The sequence below is a fragment of the Porites lutea genome, chromosome 14 (genome assembly GCF_958299795.1).
Source record: "Porites lutea chromosome 14, jaPorLute2.1, whole genome shotgun sequence".
In the NCBI taxonomy this organism is placed as follows: domain Eukaryota; kingdom Metazoa; phylum Cnidaria; class Anthozoa; order Scleractinia; family Poritidae; genus Porites; species Porites lutea.
Window position 1 is genome coordinate 6,510,088 of NC_133214.1, and position 21,517 is coordinate 6,531,604.

Here is a 21,517-nt window from a genome sequence, read left to right on the forward strand (position 1 = left end):
ACTTGACATTCCCCGTATCGCCAAACTATTTATCCAATGAAACTAAAATTTATATTTTCATTACTAGAATACCTAGGGGAGTCTACATAATAGTAATGGATAAGGCACCGAATTAACCTTTTCTTTGTGGATTTAATTAACTTTTTGAGTGGTATAAATTAACGCAGATGACGTCATGCATCTCATTAAGATAGGATGATGTCATACTTTAAATTAATGCCGATGACGTCACGCATGCTATTAAGATAGGATGACGTCATTGTTTATTTTTAGCTGGCTGACGTCATGCATGTCATATAGATAGAATGATATAGTTTATTTGTAGCTGGCAAGGAGCAAGTGACGTCAGAATTTCCTAGAGTTGACGTCATCAAAAAATGTTCAGATCAGAATCTATAAACAGAAAACTGATTTTTATATAATCAGCTATTTGCTATAGTCTTCTGATTAGATATTGTTTGTTATAGTCTTCTGATTACATATTGTTTGCTTTAGTCTTCTGATTGGATATTGTAGAAACTGTCATGTGTTCAAAATAAATCGCGCAAATTTTGAACGTGTTATCTTTGCAGATTATACTAAATGAAAAATCTTTAATCATTAAATTTTTTTCACTAAAAATCGGTTATAAACAAAACCAAGACACGGAGGTTAACTGAAAAATCTTTACTTCAAAAGAAGGGAAAAGGAGGTTAAGCGAATGCGAAATCGTTCTAATTTTTCAGGCAAAACTTGAAAACGAGGTCGACGCTCAGCGAAGCGAAGAACTGCCTATCAAGCGAAAATGTCAATCTTTGTTTACTTGACTCTGTAGAAAGTATTGCAGAGGGTTTGAAAATTCTGTAGAAAACAACAGGTGGTTCTAAAGTAAGCCCTAGCTCTTTTGGTTCTTAAATAAACCCCATTCTTGTTCCTAATGAGTGGAAAGTATTTATAAAAATAGGAATAAGAGGTGCGATCGCCTAGGAATACATGTCTTCTTGTTTAGCGCTAAAAATCGGATATATAAACAAAACACACACACACACATACACAGAGTGGAGCTGAAAACTCTCTATTTCAATTTTGACTCACCATTACGAAAGCGTTTTCTCCGTTCTATCTCGGGGAAACGACTAACTATTGAAATCTCAGCGCTTGATTAGCTTATGGTCGCCGTTAGTCAGTTAATTATGCGGGTTAACAAGCCCAAACGTGAATACAAATTAGTTCATCTCTACAGCTAGACCCAAGGGAGCACCTTGACTTATTATTGTAAAAACACAAACAATTAATAAATTAACAAGGATCAATTTAAACACGCGACAAATAAATTGACAAGACACGAGATACAGTTTTAAAAACTTTATTGAAAACCAGTGACAAAAAGAGTCGAACACACAGCGATTTGAAAGAGATGGAAATTAATCATCTTCTTCGCACATGGAGTACTTGTAAGGTCTAACTCGAAATTTCTTATGCCAAGTTCGTTTCCTCTGTTTGCCATGAGCATTATGATCATCCAAATAATTTACAAATTGAATCCGACGCCTACTGTGGGAGGAGGGGTCAGGAAAACCAGGATTTAAGGTTAGTGGTGGGGTGGAGCTTTCGTTTTCAGGTTTTTGTAAGATAGCCGCTTGTGTTAATTTAGGTGTTACGTTGAAGGGGTTAATGGGAGTGGAGAATGCTGCCGTTGCTGTCGAAGAATCTTGTTTGCTTGATGTTAAGTCTGGAACAGTGCTGATTATTTCTTCCGGTCCTGTTCTTGTATTTAATTGTTCTTTAAAAGCCAGGTATCTGTTTTGCAACTGAAAGTATCTCTTAGCTTTTTCAGCGTCCCGAAGATCGTTTCGAGAAAGCAAGTCATCCATGTTGCCCTATATTTCTTGCATAGCTGGAAGAAGTGGGACAGGCGAAAGATTTTGCTGCTTTAGACATTTTAAAAGTTCTTGAGGAATATTTTCTTGAAACCCTGCTTGGTTAAAACCTTCTTCACTGGGCAGGACGTTTCTTCGCAGTCGACAATTATCTTGGGAAGTAGTTTTCAGATCAATCAGCAGATAACCAAAAGGTCTTTTTACAGCCTCCTCGTACTGATTTAAAAAGAAATCAGTTTGCCCGGCATACATTTGCTTGGCAAGAGTCAAGATTTGCAATTTGTCTCGTGGGTTCTTGAATAACACCAAATAATCGCTGTTTAGGCTTATGCTGCGACTACCTTTCGCCTGGTGAAATAGATTCTGCACGATGTAAATCACGCTTAGATTGCGATGATGAGAACCACGAGTAAAGAGGTTCACAATTCGCTTGTCTTTACTGGCGTCAATCATTTGATCATCAAACACGATCAAATTCCGTTTGTTCACATCAAAATAGGAATCCTGCTCCAAAGCCGTGGGAATTCCCTTGACGAATTCAATGTGTGGCATGGCGACTAGCATTTCTGTATACGCAGGCTGCCATTGTGAATAACACCAAACAATCCTCTCCGGGGTAGGGTAAATTGTCTCTGAAGCTTCTTGCAATAGAGATGGAACCCAGGCCGTTTTTCCTGAGCCGGTCATTCCGGCAATCATGGAGGTAAAAGGATGCTCGAATCGAAACCGCTGACATTTCTGTGAAAACGGAACTGTTTGAAATGGTGTGAGACCAACATTGTGGTGTTTAGACATCACGTGCCTTTGAATGCTATCCTTTCTGCTAAATGATTTTTCACAAACGGAACAGAACCAACTCATGTCAGCTCCTCAGGAGCAGAATGTAGACTGAGAAAATGCTAGCATAATGCGCATTGATATAGTTTTGAAGGCTATAAAATTCAATAGTTTTCCTCTACCACCACCACTTTCCTATTGTGTTCTTCCACCACCGCCACCACCACATTTCTATTGTTTTCCCTTCACCACCACCACCACCACCACCGCCACCACATTTCCATTGTTTTTCTCCACGACAGTCAATAAAAGACTGCAAACTACTATCATAAGTTCAGTTTGTCGCAATGTCTCAAGCTGTCAAGAACAATCGTGGTTTTCTTCAATTCTTAGCTGTTTGTCCAGCTCATCAGCAACAGTTTCTTTTACGGACAGCCAGTCCACAGCAACTACATGCATTAGTCCAAGTCTTATACAATATACTTAAGGAATACATTCTTATCCCCGAAGAAAATAAGTGGAACGTGTTGCCATATAAGGGTGCTCTTGTAAACGTAGCAGAAACAAATGTAACTTACAAAACAAAGAAGCGAATCCTTGTACAAGAAGGTGATGGTTTTATTCAAGACCTATTGGTACCTGCTGTTACAACCCTAGGATTTTTGATGCTATAAAAGAGGAAACGAAACTATAAGTTACTCATTTGAAGCTACGGTCTGTCACGGGTACTCATCAAAATGAAGAGAAAGATAGATTTGGTTGAAGAAGAACACGAGAGTGAACATGACGAAAGCGAAAGTTCTGGTGATGAAAGCGAGGATGAACAACCAAGAATAAAAGAAGAACCAAGAAAAAAAGATGTTTTGAGTCATCTTTCCCGAGCAGTGTCGGAAAAGCGTGCTTCTGATTTGCTGCATAGTATGGCCGCGTCCAAAGATATTCTTTTCTAGACTCCCAGCGGACAATTACTTCGAAATAAACGCACTATTCCCATCACAAACATCGCCGAGCTAGTTGAGTATGTGTTACTCCCTCATAACAATGAGGTTATCAAGCCTCGTGCGCTGAATACGTTTCTAGATGGACTTGAAGAATTAGGAATCGATAAAGGTTTAATCAATAACAAAAAGTTGTTAAGTGATTTAATAGAAAAGGAAAAAGGCTACCGAAATGTATAAAATACATGACATATATGAAATATGACATGCATGACGTCAGCCAGCTAAAAATGAACAATGACATCATCCTATCTTAATAGCATGCGTGACGTCATCGGCATTAATTTAAAGTATGACATCATCCTATCTTAATGAGATGCATGACGTTATCTGCGTTAATTTATACCACTCAAAAAGTTAATTAAATCCACAAAGAAAAGGTTAATTCGGTGCCTTATCCACTTCTCATAATTTTTTTTGGCTTTTTCAAAAATTTTGTTTTTTCTACCCCTTGTCGATATACTTAAATCTACAATTACAATAATAATATCTAGTATAAAAAAATTAAATATATAACCTATAATCTATGTACACATGGATGTAAATATTATAAAAATGTAACAATTACAGCTGAATTGATCTTAGCTTAGATTTAAGAATATTAACATTACAGTAAAAACCCGCATACAAGAACACCCATTTTCGGGGTTCAGGCTGATTAGGTTCTCAGGTGAAATCGGCCTGAAAGTGTTCTTAAGTGTTCTTAATTTTTTACTTCTAAAAAAATGTAAGTTGTTGTACATTTGCTATACACAGCAAGTGAAATTACTAGCGTGTATACAGAGATCTTAGTGCAATACCACAGTAAAGCTACAGACACTGTTCTATTAAACTGAAAAGGGAAGAGTTTTTATATATAAGAACAGTTTTCAATTTTCAGGCTGAATGTGTTCTTATATATATGCTCCTTTTTTACCAAATTTCAGCCTGGGTGTTCTTAATCCACATGTTCTTGTATGCGGGTTTTTACTGTATCGGCCAGCTTGACATCTTCTGGAAGTTTATTCTATAGTTGAGCGCACTTGTAAGTAAAAGAGTTCTTCATAAAATTAAGATTAAAATTGAGATTAAATTTGGGAACGCGAAGATTAACACCATTTCCTCTTAAATTGTAAGACGTTTCTCTTTTCTCTTGCTCTTTCGGCCCTATATTCCTAATACATTTAAATAATAGGATCAGAGATTGCTGCTTTGTCCTACACTCTAAAAAAGTGTCCAACTTACATATATTTAAGAGTTCTTGGTAAGACAATGATTTCCCGTGCCCCGTCAGTGTCCTTCATATATAATGATTGGCGTCTTCAATTTTATTGGCCTGGACTTTCCCTACCCCTAACAGGAGGTGACTACAGTATTCTAGATGTGGTAAAATGAAAGACTTGTATGATGCTAGCATAACTTCCATAGGTACAAAACGCCTAATTCTCCCAAGTGCGCCAGTCTTCGCATACGCCTTTTATAGCTGACTAGAAATATGTCCTATAAAATTTAACATACTTTCAAGTTCCACGCCCAAGATTTTAATAGAGGGAAGTTTGGTAACGCCAGAACCATTCAAATTTAAGTCAAAATCGTACTTGCAAGGAGCGATTGGAAGGGCTTGCGGCTTGGCATTGTTTATCAACAAATAGTTTGCATCGAACCACTCCGACAGGCGGCTGAGACCCTGCTTCACAACAAATTACAGGGCAATGGGCGAGACATCTGATGCATACAGAGTCGTGTCATCAGTGTATAATCTCAAAGACACGTCCGGGACCGCGTAATTCAAGTCATTTATGAATATATTAAACAACAGTGGCCCGAGGAGGGACCCCTGTGGAAGCCCCGCCCTCAACTCTGAATAACTTGAGCACACACCGTGGAAACAAACCCTCTGTTTACGACCCAGTGGATAGGATGACATCAAGCTCAAGGCTAATAGAGTCAAAAGCCTTTGATAAATCAACGGCCACGGCCGTGGCTGACTCTCTGTTGTCAACGTTCCTTCTCTAATCCTCGGTCATTTTCAGAAGAGCGGTGCAACACGAATGGTTCTTTAGAAATCCAGACAGGTTTTGTGGCAAGTGGCGACGGAAAGTGTTATAAAGTTGATCGTACATAACTTTCTCATAGACCTTTGACAACGCCGTAAGGACCGACACGGGGCGATAGTTCTCTTTTCGCGTGTCTTCATCCTTTTTGAACACGAGTGTCAAATTGCCCCACTTCCATTCGTCTGGCCAAGGGCGATTAGCAATCAAAAAGTTAATCAAGCCTGTGATCTCCCTAGCCATGACTGGTGCCGAGAGCCTCAAAAGACGCGGTGAGATGCCGTCGGCGCCAACCGCCTTTCGTGGATTTAACTTATCCAGAATCTCTTTCACATAACTGGAGCTTACTGGTTTAATGATGAATGGGTGTTCCAACACCTGTCACTCAGTGTATATGAAGAACTTTTAGCGACAACATAAAACTACACATATCGACTAAGAAATTGCATGCAAACATTATCTTCTATAAAGAAGATGAGTCCCGACCTTTTCTCGAAAGAGACATACTGTTTTTCGATTCTTGTAAGTGACCACGTCCCGTAAGCGACCGTTAATTCTTAACATTTTTGGTATTAGCTTATGGGAGGTTTGACTGTATTGACTTGTGTACAACTTAACATCCAGGAAGAGAAAACATAAACTCTGACGGCGGCGAAGACTTCAAAATAGCGTATTATTTTAACTCCCTGTAAGTACTCAATGTAAAGAAAGTTTACAGTCATTGTATGGAACAAAGAGAGGACAACATTTTACAAATACCCCGTTCGTAGCGTCAACTCCGCTTGTTTGTTGTTACTGACAGATATTTCCGATCTCCTTGTTTCCAACAGGTTGGGGCAGCTTGGTTCTTGTGAAATTGCTAAAAAAGGAATACAAAAGGCGCTCGCAGCTAAGACCACTTCTTTGGGATAGCACCATCCAGTTGCCCATAGAACAAGTCTACACAAGACTAAAAATTGTTTCAAGAGGAAAATTGCCCATCCAAAAAAAAGACGACGATGTGAATGTGTTCGACATCTTCAAAGTTCTTGATTTAGGTGAGGATGTTATGACGATAGTAGAGGGCAGTCCAGGAATCGGTAAAACCACGTTTTGCCTCAAAGTTGCTTATGACTGGGCTTATGGAAATATTCCACCTGAGTGCTCCTTTCCTAAATTTGAATTTGTGTTTCTCCTCAAATGTCGTGACATTGATGGAGATATAATGGAATCTATCAGTGAACAACTTTTGCCCAGAGATATGGAGATGTCTGTGGAGAAGTTGTGGCACTTAATGAGGGACATTCGTGACCAGGAGAGACTGATGTTAATCATTTTGGATGGATTGGATGAGCTACCTGAAAAATCACGACACCATGTAGATGAGCTGCTTGAAAGAAGAATTTTACCATTTTGCTTTGTCTTGGCTACGACACGACAAGAAAGAGGGATCGAAGTACGGAAAAGCGGCGTTATCTTTGACATTCACTTAGAAATCAAAGGGTACACGGAAAGTGATTCTATTGCTTATGTAAGAAGACACTTTGAAACCATTGATCAGTCACCAAAGGGGGAGAGGCTTATTGAGGAAATGGAACAGAACACCATGTTACATGCACTTCGAAGTAACCCGTTAAATTTACTTCTCCTTTGTGTTGTTTATGAGGATTATGAGGGAAAATTGCCAACTTCCCAGACGGAACTTTACCAAGTTATTGTCCAATGTCTTTTGAGACGATGCTGTGCAAAACTCAGTCTGGCGGTACCGAAAGATACTGCTACTTTACATAAACGTTTTGAAGAAGATGTTCTTGCTCTCGGACAGCTGGCTTGGACGTGCCTGCAGAATGATCGTCAATCTTTTCCCGAAGGAGAACTGGCAGAACGTGAGGTAAAAAATGAAAACTTGGTAGCTCGCAAAATAGGCCTTCTTTACATGGAAGAAAGTCGGAAGAGGATTAACCCACAACACGAGTACTGGTTTCTTCACAAGACCTTCCAAGAATATTTGGCTGCCGCTTTTATAGTACACAAGCTACAAAAAGGAGAACTAAATGTGTTTGAGTACACGACGTTCGATGATTTGGTCGAAAAATATCCTCAGGTTTTTCTATTTGTTTCTGGTATGCTGGGCGAGAAAGCAACCGTGTTGTTCACTCAGATTGGTGAGAAGTTAAAGGAGGAAGGAGACTGGGACTGGAACAAGTGCAGCGAGCAGGCGGCAACGTTCCTCGTGAAAAGCTTTAGTGAAAGTGGACACGCTGAACAAATGGCAACTACTCTTTGTAGCATTTTACCTTTTCCAGAGGAAGTATTTCTTCCCAAAGATCATGGCTATCCTTTTGCCAAGGTTTTAATAGCTTGCAAAAGCTTTTCAAACTTACAGTCTGTTGTTAAACTTACGGCTGACATATGGTCCGATGAAAACGAGGAACTTGTAATAAATTGTATAGAATCCCTTTCGAAGCTGACAACTGTTACCCTTGAAAGTTTATGTTCGTCGCTGAGTTTATCAAATGCAGATCGTCTTTGTAAGGGTTTATCTGCAAGCAACAGTTTATCAGAGTTAACTCTTAAACCACTCGTACCGATCAACGAAGACGTGCTTCTTCTACTATGTAATGGGTTGGCCTTATGCAAAACACTGAGAAATGTTAAGTTTTCAGTGCTTGGAGAGCAAAGTGAGGCTTATATCAATGCTGTTGAAACTGGATTGTCTCCTAACTCCCCGCTGACGTCGGCTGTTGTTCTCGAGATTTACGGCTCAGTGCGTTTTTCTGCGATTCAAGCCTTACGAAAGCTATTGATGAATAAATCTTTGATATCTTTTTCCCTTCACATTTGTGGAGATGTGCACGGTTTTTTAGTTGATGCTGTCAGTGAAGCACTCGCAAGGCAGACAGTTTTAAAATCTTTTGATCTATGTCTTGGTGGAAAGCTGAGTTCTGCTGGTGCTAGTTCACTGAGAAAAAGACTGCTAAAAAATAGTTCTTTAAATTATGTCAAAGTGGTTGTCCATGGAGAACTTCCTGATAACTGGCAATCTGTTATGGAAACCCTTTATTCGACAAAGAATCCCCTAGTTACTTATGCTTTTTATCCAAACACCGTGGACAATATAGCAAAAGAACTTGTTGATCTTGTTTTACCTCAAAATGGATTAGTGCCAAGTCAGTACTTGACTGTAAATGTTTGGGGTAAGCTAAGTTGTGAAGAGGCAAAAGCTCTATGCAAGGTCTTGGTAAGTTCCTCCCTTGCTCTTTTGACCTTAAACGTGCACGGCAACTTGACTGATGATGTAATTACTTCCATCGCAAGTGGCTTGAAAGGGTGTAAGACACTCTCTTTCCTGTCCGTCAACATCTGGGGCAATTTGTCATTGGAGGGAAGAACAATTCTCTCCGCACTAAACAACCTTAGGGTTCATTTGAATGTGCATACAACACCAGAGGAATCGAACCTTTTGCTTGATATCTCTGTCGATAATCGTTCGGCACTGAAATCGTTTTTCGCTAAAGTTAAGGATACAAGCCAAGAAAGGGTCAGTCTTATAATTAACGACAACAGTGACGCCTTTAAGGAGTGGACACATCATCTAGGTGATGCTTTGGCAGGAAGCACATCACTCACTTCTCTTGATCTCACACTAAACTGCTTGATGGATGGAAACTTAGAAGGCATTAGGGAAAGTTTATTGCAAAGTACTTCTATAAAAACTCTTAGTCTCACAATCAACTGCTGTGACATTGAAGGATTGGTACGCACACTACGTACCTGCTTTGCCCAAAGAACTTCTTTTACCATACTCAGCCTGGAAATAAATGACCACAGTGAGAGTGATAGTGCCGGCCTTCGCAGGACTAAAGTGGCGAACATTTTGGCGGATATCAAATCATTGTCTACCCTTTCTGTTGCAGTCCATAGAAACAGCATGGCTCCATTTTGGGGAAGGGTTGTGGATTATTGTTTGCGAAAGTGTACGTCAGTAAAAAATCTCAGTCTTGCGTTCAACACGGGTGAATTCAGTGTGCGTGATGATTCTTATACCATTAGGGACGCTTTAGCTAAAACAACGTCATTGAATACATTCAGTTTGGCAATTTGTGTTAATCCTTTTAATGCTAGTTCCTTATTAAGATGCTTGGATAAAGTTAGTGCGTCATTAACCACACTTACGATCACTCTGTCACTTTGTGATTTCCCAGACACAACATCTTTTGTAGAAACTGAGAGAAGTTTCAAAAAAGGATTGTTAAAGAGTAGCACTATAACTACATTAAGTCTCACAATAAATGAATTCAGTGAAGGCATATCGGGTATAGGATCCTTTCTACAGGACCTTGGAGTGTTTGAAGGTTTGGCACAAAACACATCAGTAACCACCTTCAACCTGACACTCAACAGTAGCAGAAAAGTGGGTGACGACTGGTTACCAGGCCTTTGCGATGCTTTGAAGAAAAACTCTTCGCTGACCACACTGAGACTGAAAATGAACAACCATTGTGCTACAGGTGAAAGTCGTTTATATAACCTAAGAAAACTTGCGTTAGAAAGCAAATCATTATCCTTACTTGAACTGGAGGTAAGTTTTTATGGAAAAGAAAGTGAGTAATGAAGGCTTTGATTCAGTAGAAGAATACAATTTCGATTGGTTTGCTTCACAGAACAAACAACTGTCAGTATCGAGTGCGATTTGTTCGCACTAGAAATGTCGCTTGAAATAGAAATGTATCGACTTACTAACCTGAAGACGCTCCGTCATGTCTTTCGTTCATTTAGTGCAGATCCTAATATTTCCAAGACATGCTTTTTCATACCTGTTTGCTAAGCCAACCAAACACTGCTCGTTTTTCTCTAGTCGTTCAGCTAAACTAATAGGGACCTTACGATCCGAGAACGGCGACGTCCATGAAAACGTCGCTGAAAAATAGACATCGCATCCTTTTAAACTTTTTCGCGGTTATTCCAATTCGCCCTGTTACTTAAAAGAAGGAAATTTTGGTTGGAGCTGAAGAGAAGGGACCGCGCCCAAATTCAGACAGAGATGGTAGAATTTATCGCCTTGCCGTTCCCGTTCTCAAATAAACTTAAAATTTGGTCATTTCTCGTCGTAGTTGTGCTGGGACAGCAAAGAAATGTACAAAAAAGCGTGATGCACGTGCAGAGTTGTTGTTTTGCTCATTAAACCTATTGCTTTTTGACGTTCTCCTTGCCGTTGCCGTCGTAGTTTCGTAAAGTCCCTAATCAAGTTACGTCGTCCACGCGTGATCATATAAAGTCACAGAAACTCATTCTGTTTCAAGCCACATCACACACGTTTCCTTTGATACTGGGAATTTTTTGTTCATGTGGAAGCCCAGTCACAAGTCCGTTATATTCACACTGTTCTGTATAGTGTGAATTTTTGCGTGAGAATCTGATGACGGATAAGACTTTTTTTCAGTTTTCTGTTTGTTTTTTAGTTCCTTTTTTAAAAACGACTTCACTGTGATCTTCTGCTTTATGTCAAAACTGAACTGGACTTGCTGCGTTCAGTGAAAAATCGTTGCATGTTCGATTCGATATATGTTAAAAATCGAACTACTGATCATATCAAAAGAGCGAATTTTACCAAGACATTGTCACATTTGTTTCCATCGTAGCCTTCACTACACAAGTATGATCAACTTCAGCGGTGTCTGAACTGTAACCAACTATACAGCATAGTTTGAATGTGACGTCAGTTTGGAAATTGCATCCATCTGGTCCAGTGTGACCAAGGTTGATACAGCATGAGTTACTAGTAGTTTTAGAGTTTGATAAATATTGTAACTGATGATTGTGACTTGTACGCCTTCTGGTCCAGTGAGGCCAAGGTTAATACAACATGAGTTACTAGTAGTTTTAGAGTTTGATAAATATTGTAACTGATTATTGTGACTTGTACGCCATCTGGTCCAGTGAGGCCAAGGTTAATACAACATGAGTTACTAGTAGTTTTAGAGTTTGATAAATATTGTAACTAATTATTGTGACTTGTACGCCATCTGGTCCAGTGTGACCAAGGTTAATGCAACATGAGTTACTAGCAGTTTTAGAGTTTGATAAATATTGTAACTTAAGACTGTGACTTGCGCGCCCTCTGATCCAGCGTGATCAAGGTTGATACAGCATGAGTTCCTTGTAGTTTTAGGGAATGTTAGATATTGCAACTAACGATTGGTATAGTATTCCTCTATTTCAATAGAGTTTGTATGATAGTTTGATAAATATTGTAACTGATGAATGTAACTTGTACACCATCTGGTCCATTGTGGCCAAGGTTAATACAACATTAGTTGCTGGTTGTTTGATTTTAGAGTTTGATAAAATTAATGTCGTAATTAAAAATTATTAGGGACATTAGCCAACTTGAACGTTGACGTACCGGAAGTAAAAAATGACAACCGGAAGTTGATACTTCTTTCGTTTAGTGCTCTAAACAAAGGCATTCAGCTTCATCGTGTGCCACAGAAGCGTTCTGTCAAGCGAGACATCGAACTTCCGGTTGCTATTCATGACGTCCGGAAGGTCAGCGTTCTCGTTTGCTAAGTTCGCTATCACTTCGACTTAAAATTCTGCGAGGCCAAGTTTGATAGAAATGATAACTTTGCATGTTTGCCATTCGAAAAAAATTGTACTTTAGTGAAGTTTGTTTGATAATGACAAATTAATGTGGAAAAATGTAATTTAGTTTCAAACAACGTACCTTTTTACTATAATTTAATATCGTCAAGTCGAATGCGATTTATTGTGAATCGACTGCAACTGGTTTGTGGATGCAATGAACATTTTTTACAAGCAAGTAAAAGAGAACAGTGCTGATTATTTTTAGCTTTAATTGCAACAATTTTAGTCATTCAGAATTGTATAATACATTTTTCAAGTCAATTAAAGAAATTCTCATAGCAGAAATGCTGAGTACTGAATTTCTTGTTAATGTAGAGCGTTTTCACTCACGTGCCTAATCACGTGGCCAGCAGCTTAAGAAATTCATTGAAGAAAGAAGAAAAAGGTTCAACTCCCACAGGACTATTTTAGGACGCCAATATGTCGGATGTGACGTAATGTGAAGACGCTCTATTGGTTATATTTAGATTCTCGTCACGACCTTGAAATAGCTTGCGGTCAAGTTTCGTGTGGGCAGTTAAATTCGTGCGCCTCGACTACAAGCTAGCAAACGTTGCTTTTGGAGGAGTCACCATGTTGTTAGACTTAAACTCCTGAATTTCCTTGAAAATGTTGAGAAACAAATGCGTAAAAGTCGTGTTAAGAGCTCAGTGGTTAGTAAGAGTCGAGGGTAGTTGGGAAGTGGTGGGGGACAGCTCACTTGTGCAATACAAGACACGCTTTGTTCTAATATTCCACATGTTTTTCTTTATGAAGCCCCTAATCTTGCACCCAGATCTCACTCTGTCTTACGCCGTGGGAGATTTGGGTACGAGATTACCTCTCTCCCTTCTCACTCACTCTCTTAATTATTTATGAATACCTTTTGTTTTGTCACAATGAGAGCTGCATTGTTCTTGTCTCAAACCATAAATGTTATCAAATGTTGTTCAAGGTTGGAGGTTATCTGCTTCCATTCAAGATTGTAACTGTTCCCTGAAGATGATGGGCAAAATTATGTGGTCCTCGGAGTTCTAGTGAGTGACCCTCATCATATTTTGCACCTGCCCTCCCCACCCTCAAAGTATTGAACGTTACCAACAGAGGTTACGTTTGTATGGTTAATTAGATTTTGTGTGTAGATTGAAAACGTATAACTTACGTTAAGCTCGGTTTTATTAGGGACTCTGTAGTATGAAGGCCGGAGTTTGTTCTGTTAAAGTCACTTGAACGAGGTAAGATTACCGAGCATGCTTTTCCACTTTCCTTGTCCAAAAGAAAAATTATTCCCTTCCAGAAACTATCAGGGGAGTGGGTACAAGCTTTCGGCGTAACGATTTTTGGGATCGTTTGGGTGGAAAAGCGTTACCTATGATTGGTTAATGGTTGCCTTGGATACCATCACCCAATAGAAAACTAACTTATGTTCACCCAAAAGATCCCAGAAATCGTTGCACCGAGAGCTTGTACCCATTCCCCTAACACTTTCTGGATTCGGGAATTACGGTGACGGAAATAACTTTAAACCCACGACTTGTTCAGTGCAAATGTAAGGCACCTGATTGTTGGGTTATTCCCTATGATGGCCTCTATGGGGAAGTTCCATGGCTTCCGCCCGAAAGGAGAATTTTTTTTTTCAGGCTTCAGGTATATGAATGGATAGGGAATTTTTCTAAGAGAAGTACAGTAAAGGGTAGGGGGAAACTATCATTTTTTGGTCTTAAAAAGAAACAAAAGGGGTAAATAATAGATGGATTTTGTGGCTGTAAAAGAGTCACAAATACCTCCTGGCTTAGGGATTTATTCATGATCTGCAAAAATAGTGCATTTACGGCAGTGAGAGGGGATGTCCTTTGTCAATAGAAGGTATACGAAAGGGGTACCTTTTCTGTCAAAAATGGTATTTAAAAGGATAAGGGGGGGGGGGGGGGTGGGCGAAAGGTTGGCGGACCCTCTTCGTATAACACTTTGTTGAGTGCTCCCCTAGCCCATTTGGGCTATCATTACGTCCCACAGCGAGAAGCTGTGTGATTTTTTCTGCATGTTATTGTCACATTTTATCCTTTTTGCTTTTTATCGTGTTCAATTGGAATGCTTCCATTTTCCTTGCATCTAAGTCCTCTGTCAATGCGTGTATATTAGGGTCATTCATTTTTTCTGAAAGTTGAAAAATGAAAAATGAAAATCTGTGTTAAAGTTTCATTTTTTTTAAACTTAAAAAGGAAAAATAAAAATCGACAACTGATTTCAATTTTCGTTTTTATCTAAACATAGAAAAATGAAGAATGAAAATCTGTGTTCAATTTTTACATTTTAGAAATTGAAAAATGACAAATGACAAATGAAAATCTATGTTCAATTTTTATTTTTTTCTGAACATAGAAAAATGAAAAAAGAAAATCTGTGTCAAATTTTAATTTTTTCAGAAAAATGAAAAATGAAAATCTGTGGTCAATTTTCATTTTTTTTTCTGGACTCATAACGGAAATGAAACTATTAAACCCGGAAATAAAGATACAATAGATTACCGTGCAATTGCTGTCATCAGCTTCGATCTTGTTCGGTCGAGTGTTTCTGTTGCAATGCAGGAAGATTACATTATTTTTTTCTCAGGAGAAGGAGAACGAGGAGTAGAGAGACGAGTGAAAAAAATGCCGGTGACAGCGGAGATGGGCTCAAATGTTTGGAGTAAGTCATACCGCAGATTATTGTAATTGAGCTGATGTTAGTTTCCAAGTGTTTTTGTGGGGAATGCATGTGACAGCTATGGAAGAACTTCAAAGGCTGATGATGCGGGACCTCTAACATCAGCTACAGGCGAATTTCCCATAAGCGACCACCCAAAATGCAAAGGTTTGGTGGTCGCTTACGGGAGGTCTTCGCTTACGAGGGTCGGACCGCAAGGGCGAAATTTTTTAGTCAACCTAGGATGGGGTGGTATATTTATTCTAAAAAAATAAGGAAAGTTACTTTCCCCTCCCAATTACTGGTAGCTTTATTGACACAATCATTAGCTATTCTATGTGACAGTGCACTCAATTAGATGACGCTATAAATTGGTGGTTAAAAAATTTTAATTGTGTACGTGACTTCTTTACAGAAATGTCCCTGAAACGTCTGACGAACAAAAACGTAACTTCTTAAACTGAAACCTGGAAATCTGAGTCTTTTTCTTAAGGGTAACTATGGTTAATATTGTAGTTATAGATCGAACTAAAAAAAAACACAGTAATAGTCGTGTAGGCAATAATGACAGCCAAAGAATAAATTCATTTTTGTCAATTTTTACCGCGATGTACTTCACTGTTTAGTAAGACCATCTGTCAAGTGGTCGCTTACCGGAGGTTTAAAACAGTAGAAAATTCTCAAACTGTCATCCGAAAAAGTGGTCACGGTCGGTTACGGAGGTGGTCGTTTACGAGAGGTTTCAGTGTAAGGCTTTGATTGAGAGCATTTTTGTTGTTTTGGTGTTTTCAAGTTCCTCCATAGTTGTCACATACATTCCCTGCGAAAACACATGGAAAAAGTCAGCTCAATTACAATAATTTGCGGCATGACTTACTCCAAACATTTGTGCCAATCTCTCCGCTGTTACCTTATCTTTTTTCACTCGTCTTTCTACTCTTCACTCTAAAATAATATAATCTACTTCCATTGCAACAGAAACAATCGAACAAGATCGAAGCTGATTTAAAGAAGCAAATGACAGCAATTTCGCGGGAATCTGTTGTATCGTAATTGGTTGTTTTTCTTTATTTCCGTGTTAGTTTCATTTCCGTTTTGAGTCAAAAAAAAAAAAAGAAAAGAAAAAAAAAACTGAATTGACCACAGATTTCTATTTTTCATTTTCCTATGTTCAGAAACAAAGGAAAATCGAACATAGATATTCATTTTTTCATTTTTCATTTTTTAATTCCAAAAAATATAAATATTGAACGCCGATTTTCATTTTCATTTTTCTATATTTAGAGAAAAATGAAAATTGAAAATCAATTGTCAATTTTTATTTTTCACTTTTTAATTTAAAAAAAATGAAAATTGAACACAGATTTTCATTTTTCATTTTCCAACTTTCAGAAAAAATGAATGACCCTAATATACACGCATTTCTGTCCACTCCTTCAGTTATTTTTCACGTGAAACATCACGTGGCAGCGTTAGACCAATTAAAACATTCTTACACGATGGGTCTTTCCCTAAACGATGGTGAGGGGGAATCTGTCCAGTTTCGTGAAGAATTTGTAAACTTCTAGCTGTTTTTATCGGTCTGACAATCATGGGCTGACTCAATCTTCTCACGAAGTGTTTAATTATGTAGCTGTGACGAAATCATAGTAAAGATGGCTTCCACGTGGCTGCATTTTCCTTGCGGAATTCCTGAAGTTTAGGTAAGCCTATCGAATTTACAATCTAACTTCGTTCCTTTGAATTCACAAGGCCTCCCTGAAGTTTTTATGTTTGAGAAGAAAAAAAGCGTCTTATTAGTTTTCTAATAAGCCTTTAGGCATCTGCAAACAATGATCTTTCTGCAGTTGAGTACACGCAGATAGATCGCGTGACTCTAAAGAATTGGGATGCGTTTGGTAAATTTCAGCGGAAGAAGCCATACGTTATACGGCTTCTACAGATGTAAGTTTTTCGGGCACCTAATTTATAACGGTCATTTTGATTAGGCCTTTCGCAATGGCCAGACATTTAGATGAGATTTACAATCAAGTTTACGGCAGTTGACAGACGTGAGACTCAGGTTGTGAGTTTCTCATATGAGGAAACTTAATGAGCAGATAAAAAAATTGTACAATTATTGTTTATATAACATTGCAGTCAATTCTCTTGTAACTTACACCTCGCTAACGGACACCTAGAGTTGGTTTCTGCCATTCTTTTTTCCTTTTTGTTGACTCACAATAAGACGAGCACCTCTTACACGGACAAAATTATTGCTAGTTTGCAAGTGACGTTACGGCGGCCATGTTGATCATTGGTGTGTTTGGTGGTCAAGGACAAAAGCATTTCTCCTCTGGGAACTTAACGCTAATTTCATGTAAATTCTTTGAGAAAAAATTCTATTGTTTTGACCACCAACACACCACCAACGTGGCCGCCTTGTCATGTGGTTGCAAGCCAAGAATAGCGCTGGTCCCAAAGTGGTCTGTCTTAGTGAGAGTAGAAAGAAAAATTAAATAAATAGCGTATTTCGTTTTAGTAAAATCCAACTAGTGGTCTATTATCAATGTTGCATTCTGATTGGTTGAGCCACTACTAGGCTATATGTTATAGCCCATCAGTAGCGAAAAGCGCTGGTTGTGAAAACCAAAACAATGGCGGCTGAATCCTGTTTTGCTATCTAAAGTTGTTTTGTCTCGGTATTTTTGACCAGCTAGTTGGATTTTACTAAAACAATAATATTCCTCTCGCCCTCCTGGCCTCTGAGTCAATATCCCATTCGGCCTTCGGGCTCATGGACTATTGATTCAGAGCCCAATTGTTAAATATAGCAAGAAATTTTTTGCCATCCAGTCATGCTTGCATGGTTTTCAATACCAATCCTTGTAAATAATTATTTTGAAATTTTCAAAACTGTCATGAAATATTTGTGCATTACAGGTCTCAAATATCCTTTTAATTCATAAAGGTAATTTGAGCCCTGAAATGGTGAGGGAAAGATTTAACAACAGTTTAATAATTTTAGAATTTACAAGGATTTGTTTGGAAGACAATGCAAGCATGACTGGGTGACAAAAGTTGTTTTTCTCATACAAATGCCTCTAACTTTGTCAGCTGTTGCAATAGCTACTTTTGAGATATATGGCTAAAAAGTTCTCAGGTTACCAGATTTTAATATGCTCTTTCAGCTTGTGCTAACAAAATTTTTCAAAAGTGAATGTTTTCATGTTTACCAAAAGTTGATCACGTGGTCACAGTCATGCAAAGAGCCTATAGCACTTCCACTGTATTAACCAGATTAAATATGAGCCACTTTCTGATGCAGCCACCTCATAAAGTGGCCAATCACCCCTTATAGAAATGGTACTGAAAAATGCTGTGTGTGGTCATGTACAGTGTAACTGAATCTGCAGTTGGTGTGAAGTAAAAGAATATGACATTTCATGACAGACTCATGCTCTAAGTGAACCCATTCATCTGGAAATCTTGAAGAAATGTGGATCTGTGTGGTTGTGGGTGGCTGGATCAGTTGTGAATGTGTTAATACTGCAAAATTCCCAGGGCCTGTTGGAGGACCTATCAATGGATTCCACTATTATAAACTAAAATTAATTGCAGAATTGTGGGCTCATTCAAATACAACTAATAAATTACTGATTTCCTCAAAAAAGCACCCAGGCACTTGTTCTGCTCAAGGAGGGGACACTTATTGGAAGGGGGTCGCTCAAATTAAGTTTTCCTTTCAATGAATTGTAACTTTATTTTAGCTTAATGTTTAATAGAAAAGCAAATTACTGTAAATCCTCTATTAGCCCCCTCTCTAATATCCCCTTCCTTCTCAGGAGAAGAAACCCCCCTCTCTTTTAAGCCCCTTCTTCCATCAATCTTACTATTCTTCACTAATAAATAATAGACTTTACAAACCAGTCACTGAAAAACTTCATTTGAACTGATCTGTGATGGTATAATTTGTTTTTGACCTTAGCTGAGTGACCTGCAACTTCTTGTACTTAAGCTTTTTCATTTATACAGGATTTTCGGTAAACATTTAGTCAATATTATTGCCTTTAATCTGTTAAAAGAGTGGTTTGTAATTAAGTGACCATACATGTAGGCTCATTACACACGTTTACACATGTAAATGGTTTGCATGTTTATTATCTCATTATAATCATAAATAATTATTGATTCTCAAAAATTCTCATGAAGTGGATGTAGAAACATGTTTTTCTAATGTATCCCTACATTAAGAAAGTGAACAGTGGAGGGGGGAAGGTGGGGCTTATTCAAGAGTGGCGCTTGTTTGATATTTTGGCCTTCAAGGTGGGCACCTTCTTTTGGGGGAGGCCACTTATTAGAGAGTGAGCTACAGTAATTGCCTAAAATGTGGCAAAGTGAATATCAAAGTCCTGTACATGATACAAGCCTGAAGCTACAAACCCTAATTGAATTAAAGTAACTCAAGGAAGGTATTAAAAACAAAAATGGAAAAAGGATTATCACTTTATTTTTCTTGTCAAAATCCTGTAGACTGTAACATTTGAAAAGCCCACGAATTAAATGCTCTGCTACAGTACATGTACATGTACGTCTTAATTTGCTGGGCATGGGAGGAGGTTTATTCATTGGTGAATGACCGTACCGTCACCGGTTCAAAAGCAATAATTAAATTTAACTGGGAGAACTTCTCTTTGTCTTGACACATTGCCCTTGATTTTATTATGAAGGTTACTGCTACCAATCAGTTCAAATCTCATGATGTGTGGGTTTCAAAAGTCAAGGATCCATGTACCAAGCTTTGGTAAGTTATTTTGAATTATTTCATACTTTGCCACAATTATTACAATAATATTTTAATTAGTGCAGAACAATGTATAGTCTTGTAATATCAAAATTCCTTGGAGTGGTGGGGGTGGGGATAACACTGAAGGGAAGTTTGTGTAGGAGTGATACTGCCAAGGTTTCAGATCTTCATCCTGTTTAAGATAAGAAACCTTATTTCATGACTGATTCATTTTATGAAAACTGACATTATGGGAAAAAAACATATGGTACATGTACCACACATGTAGGCCTCACATGGAAAGTGCCCTAGATACAGTGTATGGTTGGTGTTTATCTGCAGTGCCTGGGTTGGCAAGAGATTTTAAAATTTTATAAAAAAAATTCTGAAAAATACACTGTTAAAAGGAATCATATTGTTTATTTACATAAGTAATACTGTTAAATAAAGTTACACCAAAGTGCCACTTATCAATCCATTTGTACATTTTTATCTAAATGTAAAACAATGCACATATACATGTACCTCGTGGCTTTTATGGTGGGAGGTTTTAATATTGTTGTATCTTCTTTCAATATCCCCATATAACCCCCTACCCCCCATAAACACATTACCTCAAAACTTATTATAACTAAGAAAGACAATAGTATTTGTTTTTGTTTAAGGGCAAAATTTGTTCTAGTTTTATTTAGAATTTCCGCAGTTCTTAGCTCTAATATCCTTCAAAGGAGACTGTCCTGGTTTAATTTGAGAACAAATTTTACCTGCACCCTTTTCAGATTTGTCTTAATTTGACTGTATTTGCACTCACTTAAATGAAGGATGTTGAATGCAATATAGTGCATGTGTATTACCCAAACTGATTCATAGTGAGAAAGACCAGACTGGACCATTCCAAATATTAAACTCCCACCAGGGCAGTCCTCTAGCAGAGTCTGGTGGCCCCTGCTGCCTAACTTTTGCTCTTGGGTGACTAGAAAATCTCAGATTTTTCATACAAATAATATGCTGGGCACCCTGGATTTTACAGGTTGAGATTACTGGGTTCCCTTCAATTTTCTTTAGAGCACAGCCTTGTCCCACAAAAATAGAGTGTTAAATTGTACTAGATAACATTGCACCAATTTTTTTTATCTGTTCCTATTGTAGTGTTCATGTCTACAGTTTTAAAGGATTTTTAGGATTCCTGTGATGTCCAGGCTGATGGAGGTAAGATGTGGCTAAATGTAATTTAGGTAAGGTTAAACATGACTCAATGTGGGCTAGCGGTCTTAACCACTATTCGTATGTGGGGCGGTTCTTGGGGTTTAGCAGGGCCTTAGTGATTTTACAGCGCTATCCTAGAAGTCTCACCTTGCTCTTTTGGCAGTAGTTTGATTTGTTTTTTGCCCCCACCCCTCCCTCCTCTGTGGATGCTTTTCTGGGTAGGTGTCTGCCTTTTTCCACAGAGGTTCTCAGTGTGACAGTGCCTGGTGGGTGCCGCTCACAGGGTTGGTATGGTTACCTTCTAGGCTCGCCTGCAGCCCCCTTCTGTTTCACCAGACACCTTCCCTGCACCTATCTATTGTTGATGGGTTTAATCGGAAAATTGATAATCTGTTAGTTGTTAATAGTGTTTGTCTAGTGAAGATCTATTTTTATTATATAGATACTGATGAAATACCAGGATTTTTCCTTTTACTAAAAAATCATATCTGTGTCGCGCGCAGTGAAGATACTATTTTTATCTTTCATGTGTGAGGATATTGGTGTTGCCATGGTTACTAACATGATTAGCCAATTACAAGAGAGCTT

At 38.4% G+C, this 21,517-nt stretch overlaps 2 protein-coding genes across 2 annotated transcripts in view; both read left to right on the forward strand.

Moving 5' to 3' along the window:
- LOC140924641 (uncharacterized) overlaps nucleotides 1–11,359 on the forward strand; it is a 27,266-nt gene extending 15,907 nt beyond the window's left edge. Inside the window, exon 3 of the mRNA XM_073374670.1 lies at nucleotides 6,498–11,359. Within this exon, the coding sequence (XP_073230771.1) occupies nucleotides 6,498–10,258 (3,761 nt within the window). The 3' untranslated portion in view covers nucleotides 10,259–11,359. The remainder of the gene's footprint in view (nucleotides 1–6,497) is intronic.
- A 9,512-nt stretch (nucleotides 11,360–20,871) lies between these two features.
- Nucleotides 20,872–21,517, forward strand: part of LOC140924628 (uncharacterized) — a 302,908-nt gene continuing 302,262 nt past the window's right edge. Inside the window, exon 1 of the mRNA XM_073374646.1 lies at nucleotides 20,872–20,932. Coding sequence (XP_073230747.1) covers nucleotides 20,915–20,932 — 18 coding nt within the window. The 5' untranslated portion in view covers nucleotides 20,872–20,914. The remainder of the gene's footprint in view (nucleotides 20,933–21,517) is intronic.